This window comes from Ascaphus truei, chromosome 7 (genome assembly GCF_040206685.1).
Source record: "Ascaphus truei isolate aAscTru1 chromosome 7, aAscTru1.hap1, whole genome shotgun sequence".
Lineage (NCBI taxonomy): Eukaryota > Metazoa > Chordata > Amphibia > Anura > Ascaphidae > Ascaphus > Ascaphus truei.
In genome coordinates this window covers 77674181-77689228 of record NC_134489.1, presented here as the reverse complement: position 1 = coordinate 77689228, position 15048 = coordinate 77674181, and the positions used below count along the sequence as shown (strand labels likewise).

The following is a 15048-nucleotide window of genomic DNA, read 5'->3' as shown; positions in this document are numbered from 1 at the left end:
AGGGGGGTGGAATGAAAAATGCATTTACATAAGAGCCACGATAGATCTAAATAAAAGTCAGCATTAGTTTCACCTTTTTTCTGGAACCAGATGAAAAGCAAGAAATGTGTCTGACTGCTGCTTTTACCAAGTCTGAATGACATGAGAACAGAGGTGCTACTGAGCAAAATAACTAGACCCACAGCTGCTGAAAGTCAGAACACTGAGTAATTGGTGTGAGAAGGTACAGATATCGTTATATAATTATAAGGTATACCATACTTGAATAACCAACAATGTCAATTCCTTAAACAAGATAGAGGATGGTACTATGTAAGACTATGGCATAGGAGAGAAACATCAATGGCACTCCAATGGACTTTGGTGCAAAAATATTAATTTTATTGAACAAGGATCAATAAACTTGATATTATTGCATCAAAGACCATTGGAGTACCATTGCTGTCCCTCTCCTGATATCTGCAGTTTCCCAATGCTGGATCACTGTATGTGGTGTCCATGTGTCAGTATATCCACAGTACCCTGTGTGCACATTTTCTGGACATTACCAGCCCATGGAATAGCCAGAAAATATTTCAGGGTGACCCAAGACCCTTCTTCAGGCTTGAAGAAGTGCCCTGAGTTGTCCCCAAAGCTTGCACTGTAAACACCATTACCTTACTTTTGTTCTTTTTATTAGAAAAAATAATTTATCTATTCATTGAACAAATTACTTTCATATAAAATCATTGAAACAGAGTATTCTTTGTCACCCTTAAAAAAAAAATGGCCCATTGAAATCTAAAGTTAAAATATGTTGCACAAATGGTCAGAATACATTTTAAAAGATGCACTGAATTAATTGTTAACCTTACAACAAATAAATATGTAAACATATTAAGTCAAACACAGAAAGATACCCAATTTGCTATTTTTGTTAAATAAAGTAATGCCAACTATATTCATACCTGTGAATCTGCCCGTTCCTGTGGAGATAATCTAGACCTTCCAATACTTCTTTAAGAATAGTCGCTATTATTGGTTCATCTAAGACACCATTCTTGTGTTCTCCCCTATTGACAACATGCTTTATAATATCAAGCATGGAACCTGAATGAAACAAACAAAGATATTGAAAACACTTGATATAATTGATCTTTCTGCAGCATTAAATGCAGATAATCTCACCATATCATTAATCCAATATTTTTTCTTGGTACATATGCATGTGTAATAGGTTTGGCTTTAACATTTTATCAAGTTTACACATTGTCCAGTACAGTCACAGATAATATATCATCTAATAAATCCAGCTATTACGGCTCAAGAGGTGCTAATGTTTCCAAGCACTGATTAATACCTCTCAAGCTGAGGACATACTCAGTCATGATTAGCCAATGTCAAGGCACAAGAGTGTCTACAATAGGTGCCATCAGCTGATGTCTTATGCCAAGAGCTACAATTATAGCTTTTCCATTTAATGATGTATATTAAGTATTTATGTTTGTTTGTATTAAGTAAAGCTGGTACACAAAAGTGGATCCTAAGAGTAAACTTAAGTGTAGACGTTTAAACCATAAATGGAGATTGTAAAGGGTTCCACAACGGTTGTTTCACCACAAAACCCAGAGCAGTCGAAGCTTTGGATGCAGCAGACTTATTACACTGCTTCTGGCAGAGAGCTGCCATTTTAGCCCTCGTAGAACAGTGTGTTACTAAGCGGCAAGTGAGTGATGTATTATGTCAAGTATGCAATAAATATAACTGTGCAAAAATGAATATGTTCTTTAATAGCAGGTGATGCCTTATTATTTTCTCCCTGTTTGCTAAATAGGGTCAAAAAGCGCAAAGAACAGTGCCATTTTCATAGGAATTCAAGTAAAAACAACTCAAGTTTTTAATTTCATTAGTAAATAACCCTGTATACCGCCCTGTACAGGTATGTTGTATTTAAGATATTTTTTAGTGTAGTGTCTTAGTTTATGGAGATGGTTGCACAGTCCCAGAAAAATCACACTTTGTAGGCGTACTCAGTCCTGATGAAGGGACCTGGGTGATCCCGAAAGACACATTTGTTTAAATATCATTCAGATAATAACAGCATAATTTCTACCTTAGTCATTACTTTATATGACAACAATGTTATTTGTCTCACAGGAAAGATATACCTTTGATGACAATAAAATGTAACAAAAATGCATTTTCGTTAATACTTAAAGACGTTTAAATAAAATGTGATGATGGAGTACGATCTACAAATGACATTTACAAATACAAAGTCAGATCAGTTACCTCCACTTAATAATTTCATGACTAGCCACAGCTCTTCCTTAACCACAAATGAGGTATAATAGGTCACAACATTAGGGTGGCTGCATTGACTCATGGCTTGAATTTCTTTCTGCAAGAAACATATTAATATCGACATTACTGAAATTAGTCATTTTCAAACCACATGGTATGAAGTATTATTATGTACAGTACAGCCATCAGGTTGAACAGACATGGTTAAAAAAAGGGCTATTTCACAGGAATGTATGTATTATTTACAGGTTGTGTTGCTGTACAAAAGTGAACAAAAACCCATAGAATTTAAGACGGTTCTGAGAGTTTTACCCTATGCATCAAAAATTCTACAACATGTATCAGTCGTAGATAAGAGTACAGTGGTTGCAGATGCATTTTAAAGGAGCAATCCATGCCAGGGAAGTTTTTTTTTAAATAGGATAGAAGCAGGGGATCTCTAGAGCTGAATCCCATTGATTTCAGCTACGGGGACCCCTGGCATCCAGATATACTTACCTCTGAAGTAGGTGCCGGTAACAGCTTTAAAGTTTAAAGCTCCCACATCACATGGGCTAAGAGGAAGCTGCACCAATGATGTCACAGCTTCCTATTGGTTCATAGGGCACAAAATCTTTGAACAGCAGACATATTGTGAACCCTGGTAGCTGGGGAGAGTGGCTACCGGCACCTACTTCGGAGGTAAGTATTTCCGGATGCAGGGGTTCCACGGAGCTGAAAATAATGAGGTTCAGCTTCAGAGAGACCCCTTGCTTAAATGCAATGTATAAAAAAAAATTCATAAAAATCCGCCGGCATGGATTGCTGCTTTAAGTTGACCGTCATCAGGGTTCTCCATACTGTAGGTGTAGTGGTAAGGAACTCTAGGTTGAAAGCACCCTAAACTAACAACATCTATCAAGGACTCTCACATTGGTACTATGAAGGCATGACATACTGCATCAAATCCTCATTACTACAGAAATATTTTATTTTTACTGTTGTTACTCTTCTCACTCAGGAGCTTTGGCTTTGGCTAGCATTCAAGGTTTCATTGTGGTCCTTCAAATGAGGCACCAAGTCAAGGTCCACTGTTTGTCTGCTTCCAAAGTTTGTTTTGGCAAACAAATACATGCTACAACGGAACAAGAGAAAATCTCTTGGCCTTCAATCAAGACCCTGTTTCCCATCACATTAAGTTGAAAAGAGTGCAGGGATTGGACTGTTAATATTCAGTCAGCTTTCACGTTACTGTGTCTAGTACAGGGGTGTCAAACTCAGTCCTCAAGGGCTACCAAACAGGCCAGGTTTTATGGATATTCCTGCTTCAGCACAGGTGGCTCAATCAGTGGTTGCACCCCTGGTTGAGCCACCTGTGCTGAAGCAGGGATATACATAAAACCTAGCTTGTTGGTGGCCAGTGAAACGGAGTTTGACACTCCTGGTCTAGTATGTTGCGAGTCAACATGAAAAAAACGTGCTAATGTAGAAATCCACAATTTCTTCCTTCACCTGAAAATGTTCCCCTAAATTATACTAAGTATCTATATGCCGTCCCCAAAACTACATTTATGTATAGAATATACTTCTTAAAACTATATCAACAAACAGAACATTGAAAGGTCTGCCATACTCATGTGGTTTTCTGCCCATGCCGGCTACCACCTACCAACAATTACTCTTAACCGCGGCTGTTCCCCATTGGAGAGATTTCTCTACTGGTATTTAGTGAGCTGCAATTATACTCTGCATTGTTCTATGAAACAATGTGTTAATTCGCATGGGCAAGAAATTCTAAACAGGTGCTACATTTTTAATTATTCTAATTCTAAAAAGCCTGAAAAATGAAAATGATAGTATTAAAGAGAAATATACAATATAGTACATTAGGCAGAATTTAAAAAAATATATACCATTTTATCCTAAATCATGCAAACATGGTTATGCCTATATCAATAAGATAGAAACATCATTATTGTAAGACCTTTAAAAAATGTAATTACAGGTACATTAAATTGTTTTATTTAATTGTTTTGGGGAATCCTGTAGTTATATATTTTTAAAACTTTCATAAACTGTTTACACATATTTTCTGTTCTAATTTCCTCACTACTAATCAATAGCACCTCTTTATGTAGTAATAGCTGCTAAAGGAGGTGGCCACTGTAATTTGTCCATCAGCACCGTTCTTTCTTCTCTCTCTTACTTCCTGTTAAGGTGCCTGTGTGAACCTTTCAGTGCTGCAAGAGTCTGAAACGCATTGGCTAACATAATAGTTCCTCTATATCCACTCATACATTGAGGTATATTTATAATACATTTTTATGTATCTGTTCTACCAACTACAAGTTAAGAACATTCAATATATGCCCAGGGCAGGGGTGTCCAAACCTTTTTAGTTGAGGGCCAGATTAATAAAAACCTAATTTCAAGTACCACATACTAACTACAGTATAAACATGTAATCTACATTGCATGCATGCACACACACACACACACACACACCTCCCATCTGTTACACTCCATCCTCTTCCTCTCCCCCCATCCTCTCTTTCCCTGCCACATCCCCTCTATCTCCTTCCTCCCCCACATCCTCTTTCTTCCTTCTTCCCCTCCCCATCCATCATCTCTCCTCCCTCTCACCATCCTCCCTCTCTTCCCCCTATGTACCCTCTCTTCCCCAATCCTCCCTCCTCCCTACCCCATACTCTACAGCTCCCACTATCCTCCCTCTCTCTCCTCCCTCCCCCATCCTCTCCTCCCCATCCTCTCTCCTCCCTCCCACCATCCTCTCTCTCTCCTCCCTTCCCGATCCTCTCTTTCCTCCCTACAAACCACCCTCTCTCTCCTCCCTCCCCCCCATCCTCTCTCCTCCTTCCCCCATCCTCTCTCTCCTTCCTCCCTCCCCCTCTCTCTCTCTCTCCCCCCCTCACTCACCTCCTCTCTCTCCTCCCTCATCCTCTCTCATCCTCTCTCTCCCCCTCACTCACCTCCTCTCTCTCCTCCCTCATCCTCCCTACCCCCCATCCTCTCTCTCCTCCCTACACCCATCCTCTCTCCTCCCTCCCACAATCCTCTCTCTCCTCCCACCCCCATCCTCTGTCCTCCCTCTCACCATCATATCTCTCTCTCCTCCGCCCCCCCATCCTCTCTCTCCTTCCTCCCCCTCATCCTCTCTCCTCCCTACACCCTCTCTCTCCTCAACCCCCATTCTCTCCAAAACATAGGTTGAAAGCTCATTGGAACAGGGACTGCGATTGTAATATTGTACGTTCATACCGAGTGCTATATTGTAATTATGAAGCGCTTTGAGTTTCATTGGAAGAAGAAGAAGAAGAAGAAGAAGAAGAAGAAGAAGAAGAAGAAGAAGAAGAAGAAGAAGAAGAGAGCACTATCACATGGAAACTCTCATTGATTTCAATTGAATTTTCCGTGCGATAGTGCCCATATGAGCTTGATTGCCGTTTAATGAATAACCCCCCTTAGTTACCTCCCAAGGATCAGTCAACATAAACCTTATTTACAATAAATTGGGTAGTCAGTTTTGCAAAAATGTTGCAACAATGCAAATATTAAGAGAACTTTACAGATTTTTTTTGGGAAGCGCATTTAACGACATTTGCACCTCCCAGAGACTTGTAACTATACTAATTTGGATTTTGGGCATATCTAGATTGTCAAAGGACTTCTGGTATATCTGTGTATGCTTTGTCTCTTTCACAGCTCTTCATGGCAGTTCCATGGTATAGAAGTGGTAACCATTAATGACATGCAGGAAGTTCCAAGATACAACAGTTTTAGTGTCCGAATCCTTCATGACACCCAAGATGATATACAATCTGTGTGAGTAAAATGCTCTATATTCTATGGTTTCAGTTTCTACAATAACAAAGATTATTTTTTGGTTGGATTAACAGTTCTGGAGCAAGCCACATAAATAATAATAGTGTCTGTACAACTAATCTGTGTGTCTACTTATGATTTGCTAAACATTAAAGTTGACCTAAAGAACCTCAAAAACATACTGGATTAACACAAATATATTGGAGAGCACAGATGTCTGGAATTTTCCAGTGACTAAGCTCTTATTCATTTTACTGCTACTAAATATTAACAAATTGCCCTTTAAATTTATGATTTAGATAAAAGTATTTTCCTGAACAATATTGAAAATTGTTGACCTATAAATCACCTTAGTCAAGACTAAACATGCCGGTTTTAAATGAATTGGGAGTCATAAATAATTAATTTTATTTGGCACAAATTTTATTTTACATTCTGGGGCCACCTGTTGTGAGCTTCTTGCAGGGCAATTGATAAAGAGCCAAGAGACGTGCTTTTTAAATCAATAGAGTACATGATCACTTATTCAACAACATTTAGCTAAACTAAAAATTGCTAACAGATCCATATTTGCCAGTTGTCAGAACATAAAACAGATTTAAATGGTGAAGTTCCACTGAAAAATAAGATTGCAGAAAAACAAAGAATCTCAAGCACAAATAGTTTTTTTCCAACTCAAATAAAACACATGTAATATTCTGATGGTCTATTTATCAAGGCAAAATAAGTGTTTATCCCATTAAATATATGCTTTTAGAAGCATCAATGTATCTAGTTATTTAGAGGCTATTTGGTCAAAAGTGTGTAATTTTACCATTTGGATCGGTGAATAGGGAAGCAAAAAATAATTAAAGCTAGACAGCACACAAAACAAGCATATAGTGGGGTAAATAAGTTGTGCAATGTGGAACTGAGATGACCCTATTTCCTCTCAAACAATAATCCAAAGAAAACTAATGTTCCCAGCACACAAAAAAGGGTCCAAAGAGGAGGGGAATATGCCAAAAAAGTTTTAATGAACAAAAAATAAGGTGAATAAGGAAGGTGTTATGTCACTCGTATTGTAAAGTAATCTCTCAAATGTCTCTAATACACTTTACTTCCCCTTTCTTAGTTTGGAAGCAAACACAATAAAGTTATAGTGGGTAACAAAGTTATAAAACCCTCCACCATGTAATATGCAATAGTATGTGCTTTCATATTGTAATATATTGTAGTACCTTCATACTGAAAGCAAACTACTCTGTTGGAGAGACATCAGTAAAAACGACTGCCTGCCTATTCTTTAGGTAAACAGTGATAAGAGAGACTGTCTCTTTCCAAATACTCTGTACTCTACAAAGAGAACCACCACCCCATGTATGAATTAAATGGTCTAATGTATTGATAAGGTTTTGTTATGTGGTAAAGAATATGCCCAATTCACAAACCTCACTGGAATTTAGTTAAACTAATTGAAGTGAATCTTCTTTAGCGGCGTGAATGCAGTTGATTGGAGACAGAAGTGACATCACTCCTGGCAGAAGAGGCCGTCGGTGTTGCCAGCTTCCACCAGAAGGAGTCAGCGCTGGACGGACGGACAGACACACCACCCCCCGTGATGTGCCGAACACCCCCCCAAGTGAGCCACCGAGCTCTCTCCCGCCCTCTTACCCCCGCCCGTGTCCCCGTATATATCCGCCAGGGAGCTGGCTGAGCAGGACACACACAGCCGTTTCTGGAGCTCTGCTGGGGGGAGAGAGTTGGGGCTGCTCCAGACGGGGTTTGTTCCGACCGTATCTCAGTACCTCCGCGGGGGGAAGGGGGGGGGGGAAGGGCTGCTCCGGCAGAAGGCACCAGCAGCAGTTTGGCTGGCTGCAGCAGGACACTCACAGCCGTGTCCGCAGCTCCGCCGGGGTGAGGGGAGTCAGGAGAGAGGTGAGCAGGACACAGAGAGACACACACACACACACACCACACACAGAGACACACACACTGACTGACACACACACACACTGACTGACACACTGACTGACACACACACACAAGGAATTCAGTTACTATAAATATAGAAGTGCAAATAGCTAAAACACGCGTTCTAAGTCAAACTTCTTTGCGTTTTGGCACTAAAATGGTGTTTTGCTTTTTAATTAAAAACATAATCACAAATAAAATTTCTGTGACAAAAGACAGAAGTTTCACTTAAAATGCGCGTGATCGGCACACACACATTTTTTTTGTTTCTAGTGAAATGCTTCATATTCAGTCCTTAAATTGTACTCAGCTGTATAATTAAACATTGCTATATAACGAGCAAACATCACAGAATAATCTACAAAGTGAACCAATATAAAAGAAGTTGCATGTGAAGTAAGAAAATACTACAGCTAAAGAAGTTCGTTAAAATAGGCAATAGTACACATAGCAAAACTTCCACCAATACAGTGACCCATAGAAGGACAATAAACATCTAATATTCTATTAGTGAATGGCTTAAAAAGAAACATTAGATGTAGGCCCATATTTACCATATACTGTGCCGGATGGTCTTATAACAGGGGGGCTCAACTCTAGTCCGCAAGTCCCCCCCAACAGGTCAGGTTTTCAGGATATCCCAGCTTTAGCACAGGTGGCTGAATTAGTGGCTCAGTCAAAGACTGAGCCTCTGATTGAGCCACCTGTTCTGAAGCAGGGATTGATTGAGCCACCTCTGTGCTGAAGCAGGGATATCCTGAAAACCTGACCTACCTTGAGATCTGGAGTTGAGCACCCCTGTCTTATAGCATTGCACTACAATATAGATATGTACCTGAATATCTGTTGAAAACAGTGTATGTATGCAGCATACAACCACTGTTGCAGTCACCTCTATAGACACTTACTCATATGGTATCAATCACTTATAGTTGCTTCAATTTTCCAATTCCCTTGTTTCTCTTAACCCTTTGGATGCCCATTGACATAACTACCATGTTATGAGGTCTGCCACGCCTGGGCCCCATAAAATAGTAGCTACAGTACATCATAGTGTGTTTGCGTGATTGCTAGGAGAGATAGTGACCAGCGCTCTGGTATCTACAAGCAAGTAAGGAAGAAGACACTGCTACTTTTCCATTGGCGTCATCAGTGACATCATGATTACGTGGTCGGGAATTGATCATGTTACTGCAATATGCAGGCGCGGATGTGGCACTCGCGTGCCTCTGACACGCAAAGGGTTAAACTTCACAGATTTCCATGTACATGATAGAACTGCAATTACTGGACACAAACTGATCCCAGTTGAAAATATTCAAGGTGGTAAATCCTGAAACCATTAAAGTTTACTTACAAGCAGCTCGTCCATACTGGTCTGGCATTTTTCTAAGTTGATTCGCTTTATGGCAACCCGCTCCTGTCTGGGTTTGCATAGCGCCGCCTGGACCACTGCTGTAGCACCGCTGCCTAAAAACACATTGTTTAAAAGTAGAAGAAGATCAGTGGTTTTCCAAGATTTCAACACGTACAAAATGACATGCATCCAATGCATACTTGGAACATCGCCAAGGAGCCATCTCTCGTTGGAGCGCTGTCTCGTTGCATTATGTTAAATCCACAATATAAAACTAAGGTACTTTACTCATCCTTCAGTGGCTGGGTTTTTCCCCAACTTTTTATTTACTGTACTTGCAGGTTTCTGAAAGGGTACAGAAAAACAAGACAGGGACTGTAGGGGTACCCAGTGTTTAAACAGATACAATATGGAACTTACATTCCGCTATTTTTGTACATACTGTGATGGAGTAAATTATATTGCAGACATTAGCATCGTAAATAAATAAGGAAACACAAGTAAGTAACATTGGGGGAGAGGGAGAGGGTCACCTTTGTTCTTTCCATTAATCTCCTATTTTTTATTATTATTATTTTTCCCCTCTCCTCCAAAAAGGGAGAGAATGCCTCATAGTGTGTTCCCCGCTGCCAAACTCTTTTGATGGGACAGGTCTTACTAGCCTAGAGTAGGGCTATTTCTCTGTTACCTCCTTGTCCTCCCTTCAAAGCAAACCAAGGATCCCAAGTCTGGGAATATTGGTGGCATTTCTCTCTCAGGAAGATTGTGAGTTTTTCCATTACAGAGAGGTGCCATATCCTGCGTTTTACCACAGCTAGAGTAGGAGCATCTTGCTTTTCCAAGACGCCGCTATGCAACGTCTCGTGGCCAACATCTATGGGTGACCTCAGTAGCTTTTTAACAATGTTACTGATAAAATGTGTAGAGCCACTTTGTGTGTTCCATTTTAAGATACCAACTGCGTCATTTGACGCTGCGGTTCTTGAAGGAGGAGGAGTCACCCGCAACAGCTAAGTGCCTGGGGGAGACGAATTTTCAAATATAATATAAATATAAAAATGGAGGTGGATAACAGGTGATTAAAAAAAAACGTTTTATTTTTTTGCATTCAAATTTGATTTAAAATTCCAAATAGCATCAAAAATTGCAGACACAACATTCAGTTCTGGTTGTGAGATCACTTGTACGTACGTTGTATACAGGCATACCCCGCATTAACGTACGCAATGGGGCCGGAGCATGTATGTAAAGCGAAAATGTCCTTAAAGTGAAGCACTATCTTTTTTGCCACTTATCGATGCATGTACTGTACTGCAATCATCATATACGTGCATAACTGATGTAAATAACGCATTTGTAACAGGCTCTATAGTCTCCCCGCTTGCACACAGCTTCGGTACAGGTAGGGAGCCGGTGTTGATGTTCAGGACGTGCTGACAGGCGCATGCGCGAGCTGCCATTTGCCTATTGGGCGATATGTCCTTACTCGCGAGTATACTTAAAGTGAGTGTCCTTAAACCGGGGTATGCCTGTATTTCATTCCTTGAGAATCCTGAGATTCCATACAAATGGTAAAAGACAAACAAGAAAGACACAGAAAAAAACAGAGAGGTAAATGTTCAAAGGAATTTGATATATTTTACAGTATACAGGGGTACTGATAGATTGGCCAACTATCCATTCGCCTAATTTCAAAATTAACCTTGGTCGGTGTATGCAGGACTCCGGCATTATGGCCCAAAACCCAGTCCATTATATGACTCTCCATTATATTCGTGGTAGGGAGACGGTATTTTGTGGTATGCAACCTAAAGTGATTCTTTTTAGAAACGGCTGTCAGTTCCTTTCATAGAAGTAAAGGTTTGCTGCCGAGGGCAAAAGTGTGAACGAAGGACAGTGGTGTGTTTAATAATTAAAAAAAAAAAAAAAAACGACAAGTGTAAGTATTTTAAATAATATTTAACAGTTTTAACATGATAAACAAATGTTTAGGAGGTTTTAACATTTTACAAAGTACAGTATATGTAATGTCTTTTGGTGATAAGACTTCATGTCCATCATCAAAGCCCTTAGTAAATTGTTAGCATTGCTCAGTCATTTGTTTGCAAGTAATTATGGTGCCATCATTCTTCACAACAGAGTAACATAAGTAGAGGATGTGCATACATTTAGTGTTCCAGATGAAAAGTGGTACATATTAATTCACTGAATGCAATCATTTATTAAAACGTTATTTTAAAAGAAGCTCGAGTCTGCTAGGAGTTTCTCAACTGCTACATGCCTTGACCCTATAAAGCAGGGGTAGGCAACTCCAGTCCTCAAGGGCCACCAACAGGCCAGGTTTTCAGGATATCCCTGCTTCAGCACAGTTGCTCAGTCGAAGACTGATTGAGCCACCTGTGTTAAAGCAGGGATATCCTGACAACCTGACCTGGAGTTGCCCACCCCTGCCATAAAGTCTATAATGTTCGGATTCATCGTGCTCCCATGGAAAATATTGCTTTCGATCCGATGTTAACTGCCACAGACTTGAATGGCAATTAGCACTGGATTGGGTGCGATACCTCGCATCAGAGCTTGTTGAATCTGCTGCTGCGGGTCTTATCACTACCAAAAAACTGTCATTGTTAGGCTACGCGTATAGTGCCGGCGACGCCACGGTCAGGCTACGGTCGCTGGAAAAATCAAATAGAGATGACTTCCAGCGATCGCAACCAAACCGTTGCTCTGTCGCGTCGCGCTTACTATAAGCGCACGCCACGGCGGCAATGCATTTGTTTTGCCGCGATGTCGCGTCGCTGGCACTATAAGCGCAGCCTTAATCTGCAAGGGATCAGTTTAATATTTTCAAGGCAGTCAACTCAAAATAGTTTGTTAGCTTGCAGCTCCAGCCCTTCGACGCTCCTTAGTTAAACTAAAACACAATTTCTACCTTATTAATTTAGCATCCGGGTCAAGGACAAAACCTGTGCTTAAAGTAAATACTCCGGCTGCCAACAGTAGGATACAAAACGTCAGTATAAACAGGTGTAATTACCGCAAGAAAGAAGGCGGTAGAGCCATTATATCCCCTTAACATTTTCCCCTCAATCATTTCATTTATATGCTGGGTTCAGGTAAAACAGAAGTGTTAAAGTGTTAAAGTGATTGAACACTGGAGTGAAGAAAAGGCTATCCACCACATTTTTAAGTGCTGTGCAAAACATGGCTTGAAAGCCCCCGAGTGCAATAACACATATCCTTAACAAATACAATACACAATGTTTATAAAAATACACTACCAACATGAACTTTAGAATCTCAACTGCCATTTTAGGTTGAATATATAAGTCTCTATTTCTGTATTATATACAGTAAGCAAATGACGGATATCCATAAATCTCCTAATATAAAACAGAACTTCGTCAAACTTCCTTTACAGAGGCTCACTGTTGGTCTGGCTGATTTTCTATGATAGACTCTACTAGCCTGTAATACACTTTAAAGAGCTGTCCTGCCGAAGATGAAAGTGAATTAACCCTGGTATGTTTAATAGGTAAGATGTAGCTGACTGACGCCTTTAACCCTCGGAGTGCCACGGGCCCTCGGGCACTCGTGATCACGTCACCGCTTGATAGGAGTGCAGAACGCAACTCTCCCCTACAAAAAGAAGCAAAGACATTATCACAAAGCCACTACGTTATCATGGGACACGTGAAGTGCCAGACCCCATAGTGTAATAGCTACGTCTTGGGCACCCAAAGGGTTAAAAAATATATATCGGATGTCTACAGGTATAAGTATTTTTAATTGTTTGCTTTGGAGGGTTGTAACATTTTGTATCTAATGTCTTTTGGTGATAAAACCCGCTTGCCAGGCCTCAAAATCCAGGGTAAATTGTTAGCTTTGCTCTGTATTCTGTTTGCAAAGTAAATAAGGTACCATCATTAGCCAAACAGGTAAACATAAGTTGCTGATATGCTTGAATCCAGTGTTTACAAGATGCACATTTCCTTTAAGAGTGACAATCTCTCTAAAGAAGCCAATTACACTGATACAGAGGAAGGAGCAGAGGAAGGAGCGGCTCAGTGAGTGAAGACTGTAAATAAGGACACTGAGTTTGAAGCAGGGGAGTCTGATTCAATTACCGGTGTCGGCTCCTTGTAACTTTGGGCAAGTCACTTTATCTCCCTGTGCCTCAGGCAGCAAAAAACGTAGGGTGTAAGCTCACCTGGGCAGGAACTGTCTGTAAAATTCCTATGTGCTGCGTACTGCGCACTATACTGTAATTGTGAAGCGCTTTGAGTCCCATTGGGAGAAAAGCTCTATATGAAATAAAGTTATTATTACTCTATGTTGAACTGCCCCTTTAACCACCGACAGGTGAGTTCTTTCTCACAAAAGTGTTTTTTATGCTTGTGGTTGGAAAAGGCTGAGAGTAAATTAAATGTGGCAGTAGCGAAGAGCAGCTGTAATCATTGGAAGGCAAAATATGTTTACTCGTTCTCCATCCTCTAATAAGAGCCATTAAATGGCGTGTTCATTGAAAGTCTGAGTAGGCTCTTTAAAAAGCTCATTTCAAAATGATTTTGTTTTCTATTAATAGCTGGCCATAAAACAAAGCAATATGTCCCAAAGATTAATCAGAACAAAATGATTGTGCTCCCAGCATGATCACCCTTTGTTGATATAAGCTACTGATCTACATGGACATCTTGTCACCATGGAAACATGGATAATTAATAGCTATGTGAGACATTTGCACTGTCTGACTCTAATTGCTTATCTATTTATTATAATAACGAATGTGCAATTTGTGCCACGTAGAAGTTATGTTTCATGGGCTTTGCATGTCATCTGTGATGCTGGTAACATGTGCTTTGGAAATGGGTCCGCCGCAGTAATTCCCAATTTTCTTTCTCAGTCCAGTCCAACAGAATGTATATCCCAGACTCCTTTCAATAACCCCAATAATAGGATGAGTGAAGTAATTAGAAAGCATAAAAAGAGTGATATGAGTTAGTTTTAATTAGGCGTCATGCTCTTGCACCTGGAAAGTAGTTAATCTACAGTACAACAATACCACTCTGATTATATTACTTGGTGTTTTTTCTTTGTACACATTTCCTACATGTACAGTAGGCAAGGAACAACCTGTGTTGGGAAACAAGTACATGTTGTAAACCAGATCATTTTCTCAGGAGAGATCATAGAGTTAAATCTCCTGTGCAAATTCCTTAAGTTTGATGCCTCGTCTCTTCAGGGAACCCTAGCTAGCTCATCAAGCTTTCCTCTGTTCCCTTTAAGGTAGCAAGTCCCTCTAGAAACCTATATGAGTTTAACTCATATAATGTTAGCACCCTGTCCCCGAGTACAGGTATGTCCTTTCTAGTGTTAAAAAACATGATTAACATGATCATTCAAAGCACTACATGACCACGGTCCCAGCTATCAGAAAGAGTTCCCTACACTTCCGATCTGCAGATAAAGGGCTCCTAACAGTTCTCAGAATCTCCTTGACTTCCTTTGGGACCCAAGCTTATATCCACACTGCCCCCACTCTCTGGAACAATCTGCCTCATATAGTTCGGGAGGCCCCCTCTCTGGAAATCTATCAAAACAGGCTTTATACCTACCTGTATTGTATCTTTCCT

General features: G+C 40.2%; 1 protein-coding gene and 1 long non-coding RNA gene across 3 annotated transcripts in view; one reads left to right on the top strand and one right to left on the bottom strand.

Annotated features, from left to right (window-relative positions):
- The window catches only part of STK39 (serine/threonine kinase 39), a 240627-nt gene that overhangs the window by 188884 nt on the left and 36695 nt on the right, over positions 1 to 15048 (bottom strand). For both annotated transcript variants that reach the window (XM_075609161.1, XM_075609162.1), the window contains exons 2-4: positions 9416 to 9528; positions 2272 to 2380; positions 948 to 1089 (exon numbers count right to left, since the gene is read on the bottom strand). In XM_075609161.1, the coding sequence (XP_075465276.1) occupies positions 948 to 1089; positions 2272 to 2380; positions 9416 to 9528 (364 nt within the window). The remainder of the gene's footprint in view (positions 1 to 947; positions 1090 to 2271; positions 2381 to 9415; positions 9529 to 15048) is intronic.
- LOC142499596 (uncharacterized) lies at positions 26 to 9412 on the top strand. Its single transcript, XR_012802701.1, has 4 exons — positions 26 to 223; positions 1814 to 1918; positions 5986 to 6105; positions 7580 to 9412. It is a non-coding gene; the product is annotated as an uncharacterized LOC142499596 (long non-coding RNA).